The sequence below is a fragment of the Rousettus aegyptiacus genome, unplaced genomic scaffold, assembly GCF_014176215.1.
Source record: "Rousettus aegyptiacus isolate mRouAeg1 unplaced genomic scaffold, mRouAeg1.p scaffold_m13_p_13, whole genome shotgun sequence".
Classification (NCBI taxonomy): domain Eukaryota; kingdom Metazoa; phylum Chordata; class Mammalia; order Chiroptera; family Pteropodidae; genus Rousettus; species Rousettus aegyptiacus.
Window position 1 is genome coordinate 54,154,211 of NW_023416288.1, and position 16,713 is coordinate 54,170,923.

At 44.3% G+C, this 16,713-nt stretch overlaps 2 protein-coding genes and 1 pseudogene across 3 annotated transcripts; 2 read left to right on the forward strand and 1 right to left on the reverse strand.

The window, feature by feature from the left end:
- The first annotated feature begins 3,176 nt into the window (after window positions 1-3,176).
- Window positions 3,177-8,128, forward strand: PRSS37 (serine protease 37). 2 transcript variants are annotated; one of them, XM_016157151.2, is made up of 5 exons: window positions 3,177-3,260; window positions 4,921-5,062; window positions 6,378-6,631; window positions 7,222-7,358; window positions 7,952-8,128. In XM_016157151.2, exons 1-5 carry the CDS (start codon window positions 3,221-3,223, stop codon window positions 8,090-8,092), a joined length of 714 nt encoding a protein of 237 aa, XP_016012637.2. In that variant the 5' UTR covers window positions 3,177-3,220; the 3' UTR covers window positions 8,093-8,128. The 2 variants fall into 2 exon arrangements, with proteins under 2 accessions (XP_016012637.2, XP_016012639.2); XM_016157153.2 differs by having other exon boundaries at window positions 6,378-6,628.
- A 6,785-nt stretch (window positions 8,129-14,913) lies between these two features.
- Window positions 14,914-15,807, reverse strand: TAS2R5 (taste 2 receptor member 5). The gene has a single exon (XM_016157140.2). The coding sequence runs from the start codon at window positions 15,805-15,807 to the stop codon at window positions 14,914-14,916; it is 894 nt and encodes a 297-aa protein (XP_016012626.1).
- Window positions 15,808-16,497: 690 nt separating this feature from the next.
- LOC118611265 lies at window positions 16,498-16,616 on the forward strand (annotated as a pseudogene).
- The last annotated feature ends 97 nt before the right edge of the window (window positions 16,617-16,713 follow it).

Genomic DNA, 16,713 nt, shown 5'->3' on the forward strand with positions numbered 1-16,713 from the left:
GGATCCTCGGTGTGAAGAAGGATGGCAGACGTGGAAACCTTTCAGTCTAAGGGAAGTCTCCCCTGTGGGGTGATGAGTTCCAGGGATCTGAGCCTCCACCTCAACTAGGGAAAGGAATTCCAACGTAGGAGTTCAAGTGCACCTTCCGCGGAGTTAAAATTCATCCCACGCTCCTTCCCGGGCCTCTCGGTTCTTTTCACCAGTTCCTTCCCCACAGCGTCTGACTAGCACCCCTCCCTCTACATGTCCCATTGCCCCCTCCTTTCTGGGCTACTCTGATGAAGCAGAGCTGCCTCCACCTCTCTGTGTGACACCAGTTCCCCTCCCCTTTATGCATGTCACACTCAGCCCACCCCTCCTCAAAACTGCTTCTTCACTCGTATGGGTTCATATCTCACAACCACAGACGCCACGGGAATAAAAATTCCCAAACATTACCAATACTAGCATTCCTGTGAGATCTCTAAATCTGTTCCTACCACACTGCCCTCTGGCACAGAGCCTTGATTGCCTCCTCTTTCTCTCTCTCTCTCTCTCTCTCTCTCTCTCTCTCTCTCTCTCTCTCTCTCTCTCTCTCTGTCTCGACTTTTTCTGTAGCTGCCTTTTGCAAACTCATTTTGGTGGCAAAACATAACAAGAACGTTACTAAAATAAGAAATTGGTTAGACGGTAGAATGACATAGTAACAGACTTAAGAGTCCCTATAAATCTCATATACTCTGTGGAATGAGGCCGAGGACAGATATGTCTCCATATGTATGTGGAATCTATAGTAACACTAATAGATAAAGAACTTAGTAGCAAGTAATTACAAACATACAAGGAAATGTTGAATATCTTATGCACGCACACACCATCCATCCACCCATAGAATTCTAAAGTTATTTTTTCAAAGAGAAGCCTTAAGAACAATGCCCAAATCAGATATCTGTAAATAGAAATAAGCGAGATTGGCAAACTAAAGGGAGCATTCGAAGGCTAAAGTACTATAAAAAGTTACTAGTATCGAAACAAGAAAGCTCGCACTTAAAAGCAGTTTGGTAGGCCTGGAGAAAAGTGTGCGCCGTGGGTAGGTGGGAGAGAGGCGGCCAAGAGGAGATGAGAAGAGTTGGTGACAAAGACAAGATGAAGCGAGGGTCAAGGGAGGTCCCTAAACCATGCCAGGGGGTTGTTCTCTAGGCCATAGGGAACTACCGGAGAGTTTTAAGGAGGTGACTAACATGCTCTTATCTGAATTTTAGAAAGAACAAAAACGGTCCTAAGTAAAAGAGAGAATGTTGAAGTGAGCAACTGTAGGTGGGCACCCGCATTCGTGCATACAACTGCGACGGGATCACGGCCTGGATTCGGATGACAGCGGGGAGAACGGAAAGATAACGGATGGATTGTAGGGACTCTTGGAATTAGGATGGACTTTGGGATTGAATGGTGAGAAAAAGAGAAAAATCAAAGATGTGGAAGGGAGAGTTATCTCCTAAAATAAGGAAAACAGGTGGAAGGATGAATTCGAAAGGCCAGAGGAGGGAAGAGTGTAATTTTGACGTGCGAAACTTCAGGGGCCTAGAGGGGATGCGAGCGATGTTTCTAAGAGGCCGTTGTAGATGTGGGACGGAAGCTCTGGGCTGGGGATGCCAATTTGAAACTCACACACAGGTAGTAGTCCCCAGTGTCCGCCTCCTCCAGAAGGTCTGTTGTCTGTAGAGATCTTTTCCCAGATAGGGACCCTGCGCTTCTGCTCTTAGCCCTCACACTCCCAGACCAGACCTGGTACTTCCTTCCTGGCCCATAATATTTTCAAAAGATCTGGGGGAAAATGACCTCAGAGTAAAGCGCATCTCTCTCTCTCAATTTATCACCTGCGTTAACTAATCCCACCCTTACCACAGAAAACCTTCTGCAACTCTATCCTGTCTTTGAACTTCAGTATCTTTCATAAATGAGTCCTGCTTCCCTATGGACCTCTGTGTTCACGGTGACGTTCAGGAAAGTATGTGCCATGCCTGTTTTCCATTTCACACTTGAGGGACTTCGTGTGACAGAATGTATAGTTTTTCAAGATCCATGAATGCTGGCTGATTAGCTGAAGCCTCGAGGATGGGGTTGAAAGCTGTGTGTCCAGCAAGACCTAGATTCTACTCCTAGTCTTCCCAAATCATGTGTGATTTTGAGAAAATTACTTAAATTCTGTCTCAGTTCTGTCACCTACAGATCAGGAGGAAAATGACACCGGCTCAGCCCTGTCTCTTCTTTCCAGGGTTGTAATACTGGAAGGAGATTAAGGGCTTAAGAAATGTAAGGGTTAGAGTGATGCAAAGCATCATTAAGTGTATGTCTCAGACTAACCTAATATAAAATCACCACTAACAATGTCTGTAAAGAACTTAGCTCAGCGCGTGGGATCCACTAAGTGTTCAAGGAATGTTAGCTATAAGTGTACTGCTCTTTTTCTTGTTAGAGTGTGTTCCCAATTATCCTAGGATGACTGAGGATATTATTGGCCGAGAAATCTTTTCATTCAAAAGCACTGAAAGGCTCTGCCTTCTGAATTGCCACCAGCATACAGCAGATCCTGGATCTGATTTAATCTAGAATGTACACCATGCCTCAGCTATCGAAATAACTTGTACAGACGCTTTTCATCTCTACATTTCCTCTGATCCAAGCTGTGGATCAGGACAACCAGACCTTGCTGGTGATGATGGCTAGGTGATGAAACAGTGATCGCAGGGAAAGATGAAGCTAGTGTAATAAAGATGGGAGGGGCTGAGGGGAAGTATAAGCAACTCATAGGGGGTGCACAGCAAACCTGGGGACACTGTGTTCCTGAGCTAAGGTGGAAAATCCTGCCCCCCACAGCCCTGGCCTCAGAAACTCCGTGGGGAACATAACCCTGGGCCTAGTGCTCCCTTTCCCACGGGCAGCTGGGCTTTTAGGGACAGCAGATAGAGGGACCTGGATCCAGAAGTCTAAGGAATTAGGCTTCTTTCCATCTCTGAAAGTCCCCAGTGGACGACCCCCCCACCTTGCCTGGAGCAAAAGGGCCTCCATCCGTCTATCTGGAACTCTCTCCCCCCGCTTTATGCCCAGAGCTGCCTTCCAACCCTACTTTGTGGCCCCTGTGCCAAACCACACCCACCGATTCTACAGGTGTTCTCGAGGGCGAAGCTGAACTGAGACTCCGCACTCTGCTGACCTCTACATCTCACAGGGAAAGACCTGGATGGCTATGAAACTTATCTTCTATTTGAGTGTCCTTGTCGGTATGTAGCCATGGCCTTCTACTCTGTCCTCTAAGGTGTGGGTTATTGTAAAACAGAGTAGGGCAGATGCAGGCTGTGTGGAGGATGCAAAAGAGAGTCAAGACAGCAGTCATGAACAGAACTAGGGGTCTCTCCCTGTAGACCCCATCCGAAGGCTCTCAGGATGGGCGGAGCCAGTGCTAAGCTGTGCGGTGGGGTGCGGGGCACACCTGATGAACAGTGAGTGCCCCCGATGGTTATTCTAAAATGTGAACCTCATCACCCAGTGGGCAAGTCCCAGTGTAGGCACAGGACAGAGAACTCATCTTGTCATCTGATAATCTGCTTTTTTGAAAGCTTAGGGAGTCAGAATGCAGGGAATGGAGCAGGCGGGAACAAAGATCAAATGCCAGGGCCCCACTCCTGCACTCCCTGACTTGCAAAAAGTCCTTCTGACAGGAGAATTTGCTGGAAAGGCATTCCCCACCACCCCACTGACTGCCCGGGCTGCATCACGAATGAGCTGTGTGAGCTTGGACAAGTCAGTTAACACATCTGTGCTTCAGCTTCTACAGTCGAAATGAGGGCGTTTTGACCTACATTATACAGTCGCTATGAAAATTAAATCAATCCACGTAAAGTGCTCAGGACAAGAGCTCAACGTCTCCTATCCTTATTAATACTCCACCCTATCTCCCTTGGGGTCTCTAACCGTGTGATCACACAGAGAAGGTGCCAGTGAGGTAGAGGCCTAGCTAGGTTCGGGGTGGGTAACAGAAGTACTGAGGCGGCCAAGACAAGGGAAGTACTTTATTTTCTAGAATTAGCCGTCTTCCCCTTCCTTCTCATTAAAAAAAAATAATTTATTTATAAAAATATTGCGTGTTCATATTACACAATTTGAAAATATTAAAAAGCAGAAGATAATTAACATCATTCGTAATTCTACCTCTCAGTTAACACAAGCTAACACTTGGCTGAAATTTACCCCCGGGCTTTATTTTATTTACTTTTACATTTAAATGGCTTATTTTTTGCTTATTTACTTGTTTTTAGACAATTGAATTACTGGATTTTATTATTATTTTTAACTTAAAGAAAAGTTATCAATATTTCCTTTGCTGTTTAATATTCTTTATAAATATAGTTTTAATATGTATGATGTTTTTTTTGTTGATATACTTTTTCATTTCAATGCCCAACATTACTGTGTTAGAAATGTACATTTCCAACGTTTAGCTATTATAAATAGTGCTCAATGAGAACACTTATTCACAATCTCTGTCTACATCCAATTATTTCTGTAGAATGGATTCTGGGGGCTGGAACTATTAGATTACAGGTGATAAACCACTTATAAGTTTTGATGCTTATTTTTAAATTGCTTTTCAAAAAGAGAGACTCAATTCACATTCCTACAAGCCGTGAGCATGTTTCTCCTTGTACTTTCTTTGATTGGATCTTATCAACATTAAACAAAAATGATTATTATAAATATCAGATAAAATGGTATGTCCTTTTAATTTACATTTTTATTAGGAAAGAGAAGTCAAACATTTTCATATTTCCTGACCAATCGATTACTTCTTTAAAATTGTCCGTATTCTTTTTTAAGTAGGAAATGGTTGACTGTATTATGCGTTCTAAGAATGTCATTATAGTAAACGTATTATTTTCTCAGGGACATTTTTCTCCACTTGCTCGTCCGTGCAGAAGGAAGACCATGCTCCCTATTTGGTATACCTCAAGTCTCACTTCAACCCCTGCGTGGGTGTCCTCATCAAGAAAAACTGGGTGCTGGCCCCAGCTCACTGCTACTTACCGTGAGTGTCGGGCATCCCCATCCCCCCCCCCCCCCCGAAACAGTCCCAACTCATCCTGCATCCCTGGCTCTCAAGTAGAGGCAATGTCCCTTCAGGGTACATCTGGCAAAGTCAAGATAGTTTTGGTTGTCACCACGGACTTGGGAGTAGGCGGGCTGTGCTACTGGCATCTATCGAGTGAACAGAGGCCAGGGCGAGGCCGCTGCGGGGTCCCTGCCCTGCCCAGGACGAGGCCACTGCGAGGTCCCTGCCCTGCCCAGGACGGCCCCACCGCACAGAACCGTCCCGCCCAGAACGCCCGCGGTGCTGCCGCTGACGAGCCCTGTTCCACGAATTCTGCCTCCTCCATCTCTCATCAGTTTTCCCAAGTTTTTTTTTTTACTGAAAATATGAATGTGTTTTATAAGTTTAGGGCCCAGCAGGTAACTTACGATGCACGCAACTTGGATACATTGAGGAGAATTTTTAAAAAGAACTAATGACAAAGGTATGGACAAGAGAAACAGGAAAACCCAGAGTTCGGTGCTCCCAGGGTTAGGATTCGAAAGGGGCGTTACTGCCCCTAGACCTAGAAGGCCAAGGAGAGGATGGTTACTCGGGGAGAAGAGGGGTGGGGGTGCGCGGGGAGAGCTGTATGGAGAGATCGTCTTATGCGAACTACAGCTTTTGGTCGTGAGACACAGCCAACAGCCAATCCGTGGCAACCCTGCAGGACGGAGCCGCCGTGGGAGGGAGGGGGCGGTAAGTACTCCAACCACACACTCCTTCCTCCAACTACCTTCCAGCGCTTCCTAGTGGCCAAAGCTCGTTGACTTAATCCACTTTTATTATGTTCCAAAGGTACAGAGCAGGATAAAGTAGGGCTGGGAGTGACCCGGTGAAGCAAAGAGCAGATGTCCGCCCCTCGGGGCATCCCAGCCTCTCACCTCCCCACAGGGAAAATGCCCCGCTGGGTGGGCGGGAGCTGGAGAGGAGGGAGAACCGCGCATCTCCGTATCTCTGCCACGCATGGCTTCCCCCTCTGCTACCTTCGGGACACCACGTGAAGACACGGCCTTTAAAGGCTCCACCACTGGCTGTGGGGAAGTCCTCTTACGTGCCTCCATTACTTCGTCTGGAAGATGGGGGTTGCAGATAGCGTGCACCTCGTAGATTGGTTGCGAGTGGGAAGTGAGGTAACCCGGAAGCCAGATGGAGCTCCTGGCGCAAAACCTGGCACACTGTAACATTCGGTGTCAGCTTTGGTGGTGGTGGTGGTGGTGGTGATGACGATGACATGACAGTGATTACACTTCCAACCCTTTTCTCCCTCTAGAAATCTGAAAGTGATGCTGGGGAATCTCAGGGTCAGGGTCAGAGATGGGACGGAGCAGACTATTAACCCCATAAATATTGTCCGCTACTGGAACTACAGTCATAGCTACCCTCAGGATGACCTCATGCTCATTAAGCTGGCTAACCCAGCCAACAACAGCCACAAAGTCCAGCCCCTGGCCCTCGCCACCAGCAACGTCCGGCCAGGCACCGTCTGCCTGCTTTCGGGTTTGGACTGGAGCCAAGACAACAGTGGTGAGTGCGCCTCCCACAGCAAACCAGGGTCATTGGTTATCCCTGAAGAGGAACACCCATGTCTCATAGCTGAGGGGAGAGGAGACGGGGTGGAGACCACCGGGAGATATGACATGAGTGGTCCAGCAAAAAGAAGCCCAGAGCTCCTCCTTTCCCAGGGTGTCTGTCGTGCACTCGCTGCCTCTCAGGGCTTCGGCAGCTGGATCCACAGGCCACCTGACTGCACAGAGGTCATCATTCCTCACTGTCAGAGGCACAATTCATATTAAAGAGGCCGTACCCCTCCCTCCCACGCAGGCTCACGTCACGCATAGAGGAGACCTCGAGAACTTGAGTCAGGGCATCTCTTATTCCTCCAAGACTGGACACTGAGTAGAAAGAAAACTCTGCTTTTTACAGAGACATAAAGGCTGTTTCAAAACCCTCAAGATTAACTCTCATAACTGCGCCCAAGGTCATTTCATCCCTTTTTCCCATTCCTTATTTTCTCTAGACACACACAAAACACCAGCTGCAGTCAGGGGTCGTGGCTGGAAGGGTTCGATAACGATTGAGAACAGGGAGGTCTCTTTATTCCTGTCTTCCCTCAGGCAGACACCCCGATTTAAGGCAGAACCTGGAGGCCCCTGTCATGTCTGATAAAGAATGCCAGAAAACTGAACAAGGAAGAAGCCACAGGAACTCCTTATGCGTTAAATTCGTGAAAGTGTTCAGCAGAATTTTTGGGGTAATCTTTTCTCTTACAGTCATTCAGTTTCCCTTAACTTGCATGTGTCTAGTTAACTATTTAATCGTGATATTTTTAAAAAACTAGAAAGCCCTCATCCTCTTAACATTTCTTGAGAATTGTGATAGGGCTACAGCCACCGCCCCCCGCCCCCCCCCCCCGCTGTTTCTTCAGTCACGGGCTCTCCTTACAGATGCCATTATTCATTTAAGGGCTTTGTGCAGTACATGTAGTTAATAATACTTTTATTCTCGTGGCTGCAAGTGAAAAATGGGCACTGCTGGAAAAAAACAATTCAGATGTTTCATAAATTGAAACTGGCTTTATCAGTTCAGATAAATGGGGTTTGATTCATTTTACATGGAAGTTCTAGAGAGATTTTTCCCTGAAAGCCTGGTAAATGACTCTTGCTTCCTATCTCCCACTTCCTGTCTCTCACTTCCTGTCTCTCACTTCCTGTCTCCCATGTGGTCTTCTCATGCCCCAGCATGCCACCTCTAGTCAGGGCTCTTCCCATTTGGAGACTGGAGGGCTCCTGTGAGAAGATCTGACCATCTCTCTCTCTCCCTCTCTCTCTGCACGATCTCTGGCAGGAAGTGGCCGTCGCTACTGTCATCTGCAAAAAAAAGCTCCAGGGGATCGAGGTCGGACACTTCATGGGAGGAGATGTCGGCATCTACACCAATGTTTACAAATATATATCCTGGATTGAGGACGTCACTAAAGATACATAAGACCCTCCTACCCGCTCTGCAGCCCACCAGCTCTGCCATTGGCTATGCAAGCACTATTTTCCCCAAACTTAAAACAAAATGTCCAAATAGAACTATTTGGAAGCATCACACCCGCAGCCTGTGCTTTCTGATTTGTGTCTCTGCCCATATCCCATAATGATGTGAAGAACCAAGAACCAAAGATGAAATGAGCACTCACTACACTGCACTGGGTTATGTCTACTGTCCCGTTTAATGCTCATAACACACCTTTGAGGTTATCTTTTTATCCCCACGTTACAAATGGGAAAGTTGGGATTAAAAGAAGTTACTTAACATTATCTATAGCCGGCAGAGATCAGAGCCTGGGCTGGAACCCCAAAATGTCAGATTCTCAATCTCATGCTCTTAGCCTCAAAATTATAGGGGAGTCCATGACATCACAACAGATGTCTTCTCTTTGCCTGCTACTTCTCTTCTCAATCAAAGGGCATAAGGTTCTAACTTGTGGCTGAGCTCTGGGGTACTGGAATAAACTCGCCTAAGAATAGTCATGCTTCTTCTCACTGCCATAGTGATTGTAGGGTGCCCCAGGGAGAGGGTTAGTGAATGGTAGAAAGCAAAAAACAGAACTTCAAGACAGAATCAACAACCATAAATCAAGTCCAAAAGGAAGCCTGATAGCTCCAGAGTGGGTGAAAAAGTTCCCTAGATGCAAGAAGAGTATAATCTCAGGGCAGCGGCAGAGCTCAGGAGGCAGAAATGGCCGAGAGGAGGTGAAGGATGGGCAGAAACTGGACTTCGCCACAGATACCTTAGAAACATTTCGACAGCTTTTATGTCTTTAGTTTCTTTAATGTCTCTAAGTGTATAGATTTTTCATATATTCACAGAGTTCAGCAATTATCACCATGATCTAATTTTAGAATATTTTCGAGACTCTTAAAGAAACCCTGCATGATGAGCAGTCACTGCTCGTTATCTCCATCCTCCGGCCCTGGAAACCACCGATCTACTTTCCGTCGCTATAGATGTGCCCATTCTGGACCTTTCATACAGTGAACGGAATCGGGTAATGTGTGCTCTTGTGTAACAGGCGTCTTTCACTCAATATGCAAGGCTCATGTTGTCGCATGCATCCAGACTTCTTTCCTTTTTGTGGCTGAATAACGCTCTCTTGGATGAGTATATACACACCACATGTCATCTATCCATACGTCAGACGATGGACTTGACTGTTATGAACAACGCTGCCATGAACATCCACATCCAAGTGTTCGTGTGGACATCTGTTTTCACATCTCTTGGCTACATCGCCTTACGAGCAGAATTGCTGACTCATGTGGTAACTGTGTTTTTGATGTGTTAAGGCTCTGCCAAACTGTTTTCCAAAGTGGCTGCCCCAGGTTACATGCCCACTAATAATGAACGAGGTTCCAGTGTCCCTACATCGTCATTAGCACGTGTTATTGTCTTTTTTATTTTAGTCATTCCGGTGGGTATGACATGGTATCTCGGTGTGGCTTTGATTTGCATTTCCCCATTGACTAAGAATATTGATTATCTTTTCCTGTGCTTGCTGGCCTCTGATAAATCTTCCTTGAAAAAATATCTATGTGAGCCCTTGGTCCCGTTTTCAATTGGATGTCTTTTTACTACAGTTGTGAGAGTTCTTTATATATCCTGGATACGAGTCTCTTATCAGATACATTATTTGACATCTTTTCTACTAATCTATACTTCGTCTTTTTACTGTCTCGATGGTGTCCTTTGAGGCACAAAAGTTTTTTAAATGGTTGAAGTCCAATTTACCTATTTTGGTGGTGTTGCTTGTACTTTTTGGTGTTGTAGCTAAGAAACCACTGAGTAACCAATCTAAGGGCACCAAGATCATCCTTATAAATTTTTTTCTAAGAGTTGTATAGTCATAGATATCACAACTTAATTGTATATGGTGTGAGTTAAGGCTTCAACTTCATTCTTTGTAGGTAGATATCCAGTTATTCCGGAATCATGTGTTGAAGTCTTATTTTATCACTGAAATGTCTTGGGCACCCTTGACTAAAATCATTTGGCCATAAGTGTGAGGGTTTATTTCCGAACCTTCAATGCTATTCCATTCGTTCATATGCCTCTCCTTATGCCAGTACCACACTGTCTTGATTACTACAGCTTTGTCGTAAGTTTTGAAATTAAGAAGTGAGAATCCACCAAATTTGTTCTTTCTCAAAATTGCTTTGCTTACTATAAGTCTCCTGCAATACCATATGAATTTTAGGACCAACTTGTTGATTTGGTGAGGGGAGGCCAACTGGAATCAAGATAAGAATTGTGTTGATCTATAGATCAATTTGGGGAGTGCTGATGTCTTAACAATATTAGGTATTTAAATCCATGAACATGTGATGCCTTTCCATTTATTTAGGTCTTCTTTGATTTCTTTCAGCCATGTTTTATAGTTTTCAGTGTATAGGCCTTGTACTGCTGTTGTTTTATTCTTGCAAATGCTATTATAAATGGAAATGTTTTCTTAATTTCATTTTTGAGATGTTCATTGCTAGTGTACAGCTATACAATTGATTTCTATATATTGATCTCGCATCCTGTAACCTTGAAGTTGCATATTACTTCTAATGGTTTTATTGTGGAATCCCTAGGGTTTTCAAAATATAGGATCATGCCATCAGATCTTCTCTAAGATTAATCTATCTTACCAGTGGATTTTCTACTTTGAATTTTCAAAGAACAAACTTTTCACTTTTTAATATTATAAGAAGAAACAAACACTCAAAAAAGAGATAGTTGAAGAAAATTTAATAAAGGATTTATAAAGGTGTGGGGAGGCAAGGTTAAAGAACTGGATGACAAAGGACCCAGATGTGTGGGAAGCCACTGCCGAACCATATTTATCTGGCATTTCTATTCTACGTTCTGTATCTTCAATTATTCTCTGCAATGAAAACACTTAAAAGTTATTTTTTCCAAAGAGTCGTATGATAATATTAAAGGTACATATTTATAGCTATTACTATGCACCAGGCAATCTTCTAAGCACTTTACATATATTAATTCATTTAATCTTCATGACAAAACTATGCCAAATAAGCCTTCCTGCTCTGAAGTGATATATGTGTTCTTACAAAACCTCAAACCCTGCAAAATCACGTACAAATCATAAAAGAGTTTGTAGGGAAATAATGTTGGCGAAGACCATAGAAAACCTCTGCAACTTTGCAAACACGGCGATACCTGAAATAAAAAGTCTTAATAAAAATCCTAGACAGATATATCTCTGCTAGCCTTTGCACTCAGCATCAGTCAATTGCACACAGCTTTCGAAATGGGGCTTGTTCCTTCAAAGCACAAAGCTTTGAGGGCATTCATTTCTAGAGATGAGTTTCATTACAATTGAAAAACTGAACCAGAGGATAGTCTTATCTAAAAATGCACGTTTTTAAAACACCAGAAAATGTTTTTCAGCTACTTAATCTTCACTCATAATTTTACCAGTAACTCAGGATTGTGCAGACCATAGAGGGTCTTGCAGCCACTTCTCCGGCTCCCACCACAGGAAAGCATTTAGGCAGATTCCAGCTTTTTCCTAGTTTCGCTAAGACTTGCATCTTAATTGAAAGTAAGTTGCCCCGGATAGTTTCTTTTGTCTTCAATCTACAAGCCTAAATTTTTTTTTGTCTATTTTTCCTATTTTCTTTACTTTATTCTTTCAAATTCTGTAGTGCTGGCAGTGATTTGTGTGGATACTTTTTCCTGCCTAGAATCAATTGCCAATTATATGCCATGCCGATTCCTTTAATCCAGGTAAATGAAACTTTTCTTCATCCCAGGATCTGTCAGCTAGGGCAGGTGTGTGACCTAGAATCGACCTACCAGAGGCTCTGAGCCTGGATTTTGGACCTTGGAGCTATGACTCAAATGGACATATTCACAGAGGAAGCAGTAGCGTCAAGGATGCAAGGCTGGCAAATGAAACGTGAGTGGTATCGTGCCAGCATCAGTCCCATGGAGTGACCTGGTTGTGTCCTCAGTTGTTCAAACCTTCCTAGTTCGCATTCTGGCCTTGACTCTCCAACTTTCCCATGATTCTGTGAGAGACAACTTCCTTCCAAGAGATGCAATTTCTCCTTAAGTCATATGAAATTGGACATATGAGCCAGGACATAGGGAAAGTACGAGAGAGTTGCACTAATTTCTTCCTTCTACATAATTCGGATTCTGTAGATACTGTCATCAGTTATGATTCGGAAAAGTAAAGTTAAAAATATATTACTTAAAGTCATAAAATTAATGACTGGAAGAATGACAAATAAGTAAAATTAATCAAACATAGGAAAGGGGAATGGATTTGGGGTTAAGTGAGATAATCCCCAAACTTTAATGAATAAGGCTCAGAAGATACAGTTCAAAGTTGATAGACCAGGTAAGAGAGGTAAAATCTTATTATTTAGAGTCATGAGAGTAATGACTAGAAGAACTAAGACAAATGATAAAATATAACTATATTCGTTCAGTGAGACTAATGACGGAGAGTAGAATAGGCAAATGTCCCAGTTCATTTTCTACCTTTCTGTGCCATCTGAATCTCTGTAGTCCTCCTCTAAGCTGCTCATACCATTTAATAGAAAGGAAGGCTCGTAATATCTACACACACACATATGCACGCATGTGTGCACACATGGATCCAGCTGCAGCTCTGAGAATGCAAACTATAAATGATCTAGTTACATAGGAATCAATTCGAGAGCACAGATTTGCCTCCAGATTTGTTTTCTTATTAAAACACAAAGCAGCCTCACATCCATCATGAGCTAAATCACATACAGAAAAGGAAGGAAACCCGATTCCAAAAGGCGATTGGGAAAATGCAAATCTTTTGTCCCTAAGAAAAGCAAAGCATAGAAACTTCAGTCTGCCACGATTTTGGACCTGGGCTCCCAAGCATCTTACCAGTACCGAACTTGAAAGATTAGTTGCTTATTTCATCTGTTTAAAAATATTCATAAACTTCAGCATTCCATGAGCTAAGCCCATCAAGAATTCTTAAAAGTATGAACAAGAGGCACTTAAGGTTTACTAGAACTACGCAAGACTTAAGAGTCCAAAAATCCAAGATTGTTTTACTTGCATAGTTTACCACTTGATGGTCTTGAGCAAATCATCACTCCAGCCTTAGTTTCGTCATCTGTAAAACAGGTTGGGATTACTAACTGCACGGAGTTGCTATTAAAATCAAATGAGATAACAGACTACATACGAAAATACTTGATAAAATGTAAAGCCTAATGAAAATGTTAGGTACTGTAATTATCAATGTAAAGCCTAATGAAAATGTTAGGCACTGTTATTTTCATTATTACAATTGGTCAAAAAAGTCATCTGTATAAACATAGGCATGCACAATGAAAATTTCATCCTACTAATAAAACATAACCAAAGAGCAGCATCTCTCTATTTGAAAAGGATGGATTATCATTCCTAGACAACAAAAGATGTGTTTGAACTCCCACAGTGACATCGGCAGAGACAGCTGTCCCTCTAATGATGACTAACACCCACGTGTGCCTCGCACATACCTCAGCTCACAACTTTCAGTAAGGAAAAAGACACATTAATGGAGCGGATTAATGGAAGTGTAAAAGTGAAAAAAAAAAAAAAGCATTAAGTATAGCAAGTACTGTCCATGGGATTCCAGATCCCCTGGGACTGAACCACAATCAATGTGTTCAAACAAGGCTAAGACGAGAAAGTACACGGAAAGAGGGATGAGATTCGGAGGAGGGAAGGGCGAAACCGGCTCTTTAGGAAGGTGGCATGAAGCCCAGGAAAGGGCTCTGGACCAGGAGTCAGGAGACGAAGTCCTGGCCCCAGCACTGCCACAGGCTCCACGAACCCCTGGCCGGCCACTGCCCGCGCTGCGCCTCGCTTTCTTTGTAATAAAAGAGAGAAAGAGGAGTGGTAAGTCTAGTTAGCACAGCTAATGGACCATTTAGAAATATTTACTCAGTAACTATTCCGGGCTAGGTAGTAGTGACTGGGCAGCAGGAAGCTACGAGAGAACAAAGCCGACACAGCTCCTGCGGCTGTGGATTTGGCATTCTAGATGATGTCCATCTGACTCAAAGACTTGGCATGCTCCGGCCCCAACGGCAGGCTGTGGAGAGGCCAGGGCGGGCAGGTAGGATGAGTAAATGACCAAAGAGGACAAGGCTTGACCTCGTTCTTTCTGAGAGTAGAAGCAAGTGCCCCTCACGCCCATCTTGCCCGACTCCAGGACCTGGGCTTTGAAGCTCAATACATTTTATGGCAGCCAACAGACTTTTATCCTAAAAGGCAAGTCTAGGGCTCAAGGAAACTTCCAGAAACCTAAAGATTTATTTTTTTTTAGTTAGATAACTTAGATCCACTACTTTAGAGAAATGGTAAAATTATTTGATACTTTTTAAAGCTTATCTAAAATGGCTAACATTAATGAACAGGTGTGAAATTTCATAAAAATGAATGATCGTTATATTAAGTGTTCCCAATCTCTGTTTCCTGTAATAGGAAAAATGTAACTTATACATGTAATTTTAAAAGAAATGAATTATTGACTATACATAAATAAAACTTAACAGCGCTTTTATCAAACATAAAGCCCCAACCTTAATATTCTACAATACGTTAAAAAATGTACTTTGCATGGCCAAAAAAGAAATAAGATTGATTTTTATTCTGTATTTCCTGTTGCCCATTTGTTGATTTGGTGCAAAAGAAGGAAAAATTTTAAAGACGTGAAAGTCAGCTCCCTACAGAGAGCTATCCAAAGAGTGTCTCAAAAGAGTATCCTAACCCCAGGCTCTCCAAGCACACGCTACCTTCTGCAGGATTCTCTGACAAGCCTGTTTCATCCTGGGGTTCCCCATAATCAAAATCACAGAATGAAGAGAAGGATAGGCAGCCATGAGTGTCTCTGAGACGAAGACAGCAGGGAGGTTAGCAGGAGACTTGGAGGCGATGGAGTAGGGGCTGGCCCCTACGTACACTATGGAAAGTATTAGGAAGCAAAGCAAGGACTTCAGGGCGGCGATGTGAGCCGTGGCCCGCGCATCCTTCCTGCCGGCCGTATGGACCTTCATCTTCTTGTGGTGTCGATACAAAGAGACAATCAGCAACCCAGAGGATAAAAGAAACACCAGGAAAGGAAACCCGCTTCCTGAATTGAGCTGCAATATATACAGATAGTGCCAGCTTGAAAGCGGGCACAGAAAGCTGCTGTTTCCTTGGGAAGTGCTGTAGGGCTTTAAGCCGACGTGGGCTAGAAGCAACAGATTCATCATGAGGCCACTCAGGAGGCACCAGAAACTCAGGCAGTAGATCCTGTGCTTCAGCCACAGGTAGACAGGGTGTTCGAAGGTCACGATCTTCATGCAGTAAAAGATACTGAGGAACGTGGCAAACCACAGGCTGGCTTGGCTTATCATAACCCACAAGACATTGAGATGGCGAAGCCAGAGGCTGCTCTGGAAGAGCGGAAACAGGCTTAAGTCTATCATGATCAGGCACTGCAGGAGTAGTCGGCAGACAGACAGGCCCAGGACAATGAGGTTGTACAAAGACCCCTTGCATTTTCTGACCCATTCTCCAAAACACCAGAATATAAGGACTCCGTTGCCAACCAGGCCAATGAGAAATTCAGCCACCGCCACCACCATCAGCAGTCCTAGGGCAGCGGTCTGCATGGCTGGGGAGGTAGTCTCCCACTGCTGTCTCCAGAGGTGCCGAGCCTCGGTGCTGATGAACACGTGGGCTCCTGGCTGAGCTTCAGACCCCCCGAGGGTGACACCACCCTCACAGGAAATTTTCACACCGCAAAATGTGGATTTGGTCTTGCCCTTCGAGAAACCGCCCTCGGGCAAGGACTGAAGAGCTGTGAGGAGGAACGGAGTTTAGAAGTTATGATTCCCTCCGTATTTGCATCCACATGAATGAACCCTGAGCCTAGACTCGTAGATCTAAAACAGCACCACACACACCGACTCTCCTTCTCAGGGGCCACGCATGGGTCTAGACAGCAGCACATAAAACGATAAGACCTCCCCACAAGAAAGGCCCAATTTAAACAGTCTCAGGTTCTGTGTATTGCCAGATATGAGCCCATATGTATTTTTTTAAAAAATTTTTATTTTCATTAAAAAAAAAAAGAAAGAAAAACCTGCACATGCGAGCATGGAAGCCGAATAATCAGACATTTAAAATATATTTCATTATCAAAGAGAGAAGTAAAGGAAGTTTGGAGGAAGAAAACAATCAGAGAACTAAAACATATTATATTCGAGTGCCAAATAATAAAAACTACGGGAGGCCAGGCAGGGGAGCCATTCTGTCAGTCAGGACCACCTGCCCGTGATGGAAATCACCCAGAGCTCCCGGTCTGTGGCCTCGCCGCCGTGAGCATGGCCGATCTCGTCTGACCTCGGAAGCTAAGCGGGGTCGGGCCTGGTGAGTACTTGGATGGGAGACCACCTAAGAAGACCAGATGCTGTAGCCGGGGATGGGGGGTGGGTGGTGGTGACAGGAACTCCTGGGTGGGCCCAGCTTAATCCGTTAAAGCCTTGGAACAGGGGCTGGGCCTGTGGCCTTGAGGA

Excerpts from the sequence above, each read along its gene's own strand:
- PRSS37 (XM_016157151.2), top strand. The coding sequence starts at position 3,221 with ATGGCTATGAAACTTATCTTCTATTTGAGTGTCCTTGTCG. Across the intron at positions 3,261-4,920 it reads CTATTTGAGTGTCCTTGTCG|GGACATTTTTCTCCACTTGC; the intron begins GTATGTAGCCAT and ends TTATTTTCTCAG. Across the intron at positions 5,063-6,377 it reads CCAGCTCACTGCTACTTACC|AAATCTGAAAGTGATGCTGG; the intron begins GTGAGTGTCGGG and ends TTCTCCCTCTAG.
- TAS2R5 (XM_016157140.2), bottom strand. The coding sequence starts at position 15,807 with ATGCAGACCGCTGCCCTAGGACTGCTGATGGTGGTGGCGGTGGCTGAA.